This window comes from Pinus tabuliformis, chromosome 5_1 (genome assembly GCF_031772625.1).
Source record: "Pinus tabuliformis cultivar Carrire ecotype Pingquan chromosome 5_1, CPIR1, whole genome shotgun sequence".
Classification (NCBI taxonomy): domain Eukaryota; kingdom Viridiplantae; phylum Streptophyta; class Pinopsida; order Pinales; family Pinaceae; genus Pinus; species Pinus tabuliformis.
The window spans coordinates 914001368-914004661 of record NC_142305.1 but is presented as its reverse complement, the minus strand read 5'-3'; the positions used below and the strand labels follow the sequence as shown (position 1 = coordinate 914004661).

The 3294-nt window shown below is 42.7% G+C and overlaps 1 protein-coding gene across 1 annotated transcript; it reads left to right on the top strand.

Moving 5' to 3' along the window:
• Window positions 1-1903: 1903 nt before the first annotated feature.
• LOC149167782 (uncharacterized) lies at window positions 1904-3013 on the top strand. The gene has a single exon (XM_089430593.1). It carries the CDS (start codon window positions 1904-1906, stop codon window positions 3011-3013), a length of 1110 nt encoding a protein of 369 aa, XP_089286719.1.
• The last annotated feature ends 281 nt before the right edge of the window (window positions 3014-3294 follow it).

Sequence of the window (3294 nt, the reverse complement as noted above, 5' to 3'; positions counted from 1 at the left end):
CCTCGTACATTAGGGGGAATATGTTATAACATATTTTTCCTCACTTATTATCAGATGCATGCATTGGTCAAGGAAATATCCATTTCCCTATGTAAACGTAACATTATCTTAAAAAATAAGTCTCCCTTCCTTGATGTCCTAACAATGAAGAAGACTGATCCACTAATAACATAGAATTCTTAGAACAAGGAAAGGAGACCTAGTGCGCGCGCGCTCTGCAACTTCTGCGGCCGCCATTGACTGCGCCCTGGTTCGCTCGCTCGATCCTCTTCCAGATGGCCCCTCCGGAGGCTCCACCGGAGGAGGCCGCTCAGCAACTAGCTTTCTCAGCTCTCATAAATTCTTTGCCGCCCCAACGAGCTCGCCCTGCCATCTCTAAATTCGTAAAAAAAATAGAGGGATTGCAAGAAGTCTCCCTTCCTCCTACCTTGCCCAGAATGGCTGCACTTGCTTTGGCAGAAAAGGGACTGATAGGGAAATTCACAGGCCTTTGGCCCTCACCAAAAACTGTTCAGAGGTGGGTGGAAAGAAACTGGGCGGACAAAATTCAAGGGAAAATTGCTATTAGATTCTGCGGGAAGGGATACTTCACCTTCCACTTTGAGACAAAGAACGACAAGGACCTGATATTTCGCAATGGGCCTTATTTCATGGACTCCAGAGGTCTGTACTTAAACAAATGGATGCCAGACTTCGATCCAGAGCTTGATATTCCTAATGCGGTTCCTGTCTGGGTTCGCCTCCCCCATCTCCCATTACATTGCTGGGGAGATGAATCAGTGCGCGCCATCGGAAATGCAGTCGGCAAATATATTGACAGGAGCGAGCCAAGAGACAACATGCAGGCATGTGCCCGTATCTGTGTCGAGGTTGACCTCGTCAAAGGACTTCCAGAAGCCATCAAGCTCAAAGTTGTTGAATGGTCACACATATAACAGCTCAATTACAAACAGATCCCCTTCAAGTGTAAGGTATGTCACGAGTATGGTCATTTTTCTAATCATTGTACTAAGCTCATTAATGTTGATAACAATACTCAAGAACAACAATGGGAAGTGGTAAAAAGGAAAAAACAAGCACCTAGCCCCATTTTTTCCAATGAACCTAGACCTTCCTCTCTTAACCCTTCTGCCCAATCCCCATCTCCTCCTCCTTCCCCTCCTCATCAACCTCAATCCCCTGGATTGGAAAAATCCATTCAATCTCCCCCATCCTCCAATCCTTTCCATGTTCTCTCCCTTCCTGAAGATGATCCTACTCCCTCGAATCCTCCTGAACATCCCTCTTCCCCTCATTCTATGACTACCCTCCCCCCCCTCTTATCAGACCCCCTCCCTCCTAGAATCACTCGCAGTAACTCCAAGGACCAGGGATCTTCCTTTGATGGTCAAAAGAAGTCGGGCAAAAAGACCTCAAAACAACATAGGGATGAGAACACGTAGAAAGATATAGCCCTGGTATTGCAGAATCCAATAGAATCTTACATTCAGGGCACAAAAGATCAAGAAATAGCAAGCAAAGACAAGGGAGGCAGAGCACCTCCTTGAACCATAGGTCTGAAATGATCAAAATTCTTTCGTAGAACAACAGGGGACTCGGGCACCCGTCCAAAACCAATGCTCTAAAAGATCTTATCACACAGGAGAAACCATCCATCATCTTATTACAGGAAACAAAGTAAAGAGAACCAGAAATCAACAAGATCATTGAAAAGTATAAATGTTATAAAGGAAGCATTTTTGAAGCTAGAGGGGCTTCTGGTGGAATCACTACCATCTCGAATCAAAATGAATGGAATAGTGAAGTTGATCTAATTGAACAACATTGGATAAAAACAGTTCTGAGAAATAACATTAGCAAACAATAGATTGTCATTTTTAATGTATATGTCTCTAATCACTACATGGATAAAGAAATCTGTTGGGAAGCTCTCAGTAAAAACATAATGGAAGAAGATAACAGCAACATCATATTAGGAGGTGACTTCAACTTAATCCTGCATGCCAACGAAAAGTGTGGGGGAAGCTTTATGCCAGATCCTTTCAGAAACCAAATGGAAAATATAATGCACATTGGTGACTTGATAGATATAACTCCAAAAAATCGCAAGTACACATGGAGCAATCGTAGGCTGGGCAGCAACAATATCATGGAGAGGCTGGACCGGTTCTTGGTCAACATCTCCCTCCTATCAACCTTTTCAATTGTCAATTCCTCCATCTTGCCCTTTGCTGCTTCCGATCACTACCCAATCACTCTAGCACTAGATATACACTGCCCCCTCGGTCCGCTTCCATTCAAATATAATCACATTTGGAGTGATTATCAAGTAGCCCGAAACATCATCCAGCACACCTGGGGACAACATATTGAAGGTTCCCTAGGTTTCATATGGGAGAATAAATTAAGGAATGTGCAAAAAGCGCTCAGAAATTGGGCCAAATCGCACTACAATGAGCCTGAAAAGGAAAAACGTGAGCTTAAGTCCAAAATTGCAGAACTTCAATGCACAATAGAACAAAAGGAATATTGCCAAAATGAAAAGGTTCAAGAAGAAGAGCTTTACAATCAACTGAGCAGAATTAAAAGAGAGGAGGAAGAAAAGTGGCGCATCAAATCAAGGCAAATGTGGCTGGAAAGCGGGGACAAGAATACCTCCTTCTTTCACAAACAAGCCACTGCAAGACAAATCAGAAATACCATAACTGCCATTGTAGACAGCACAGGGACTCAACATGTTGAACAAGCAGATATCAAAGGAGCTGCCATGGACCATTTTAAGGAACTCTTAACTGAAACAAAGGAGGAAGAACTTTATGATGATCTACTACAGCATTTGCCTACTAAAATCACAGCTGATTTGAACAAAAGCCTGATAGCAGAAATAAAAGAGGAAGAAATAGTGGAAGCAATCTGGACTCTCCATCCCAACAAGGCACTTAGACCGGATGGATTCCCAATTTGTTTTTACAGAGATTACTGGGAGCCAATAAAGAAGGATCTCATCAAATAATTCAAGTGGATCCAGAGAAAAGGCATAATAGGTGGATATACAAATTCTACCCATCTGGCCCTCATTCGTAAGGAGAACCGCCCTTCCAATTTCTCTCGCTTCATGCCTATATCATTATGAAATTCTTCATAAAAAATCTTCACTAAAATCATAGCCTCTCGGCTCAAACCTCTCCTTCCGATGCTAATCTCTGAAAACCAAGGAGGCTTTATGGCTAATAGACAAATTTCAGATTCTATTCTATTGGTTCAAGAAGCCATCCATTCAAGTCATGCAAGGAA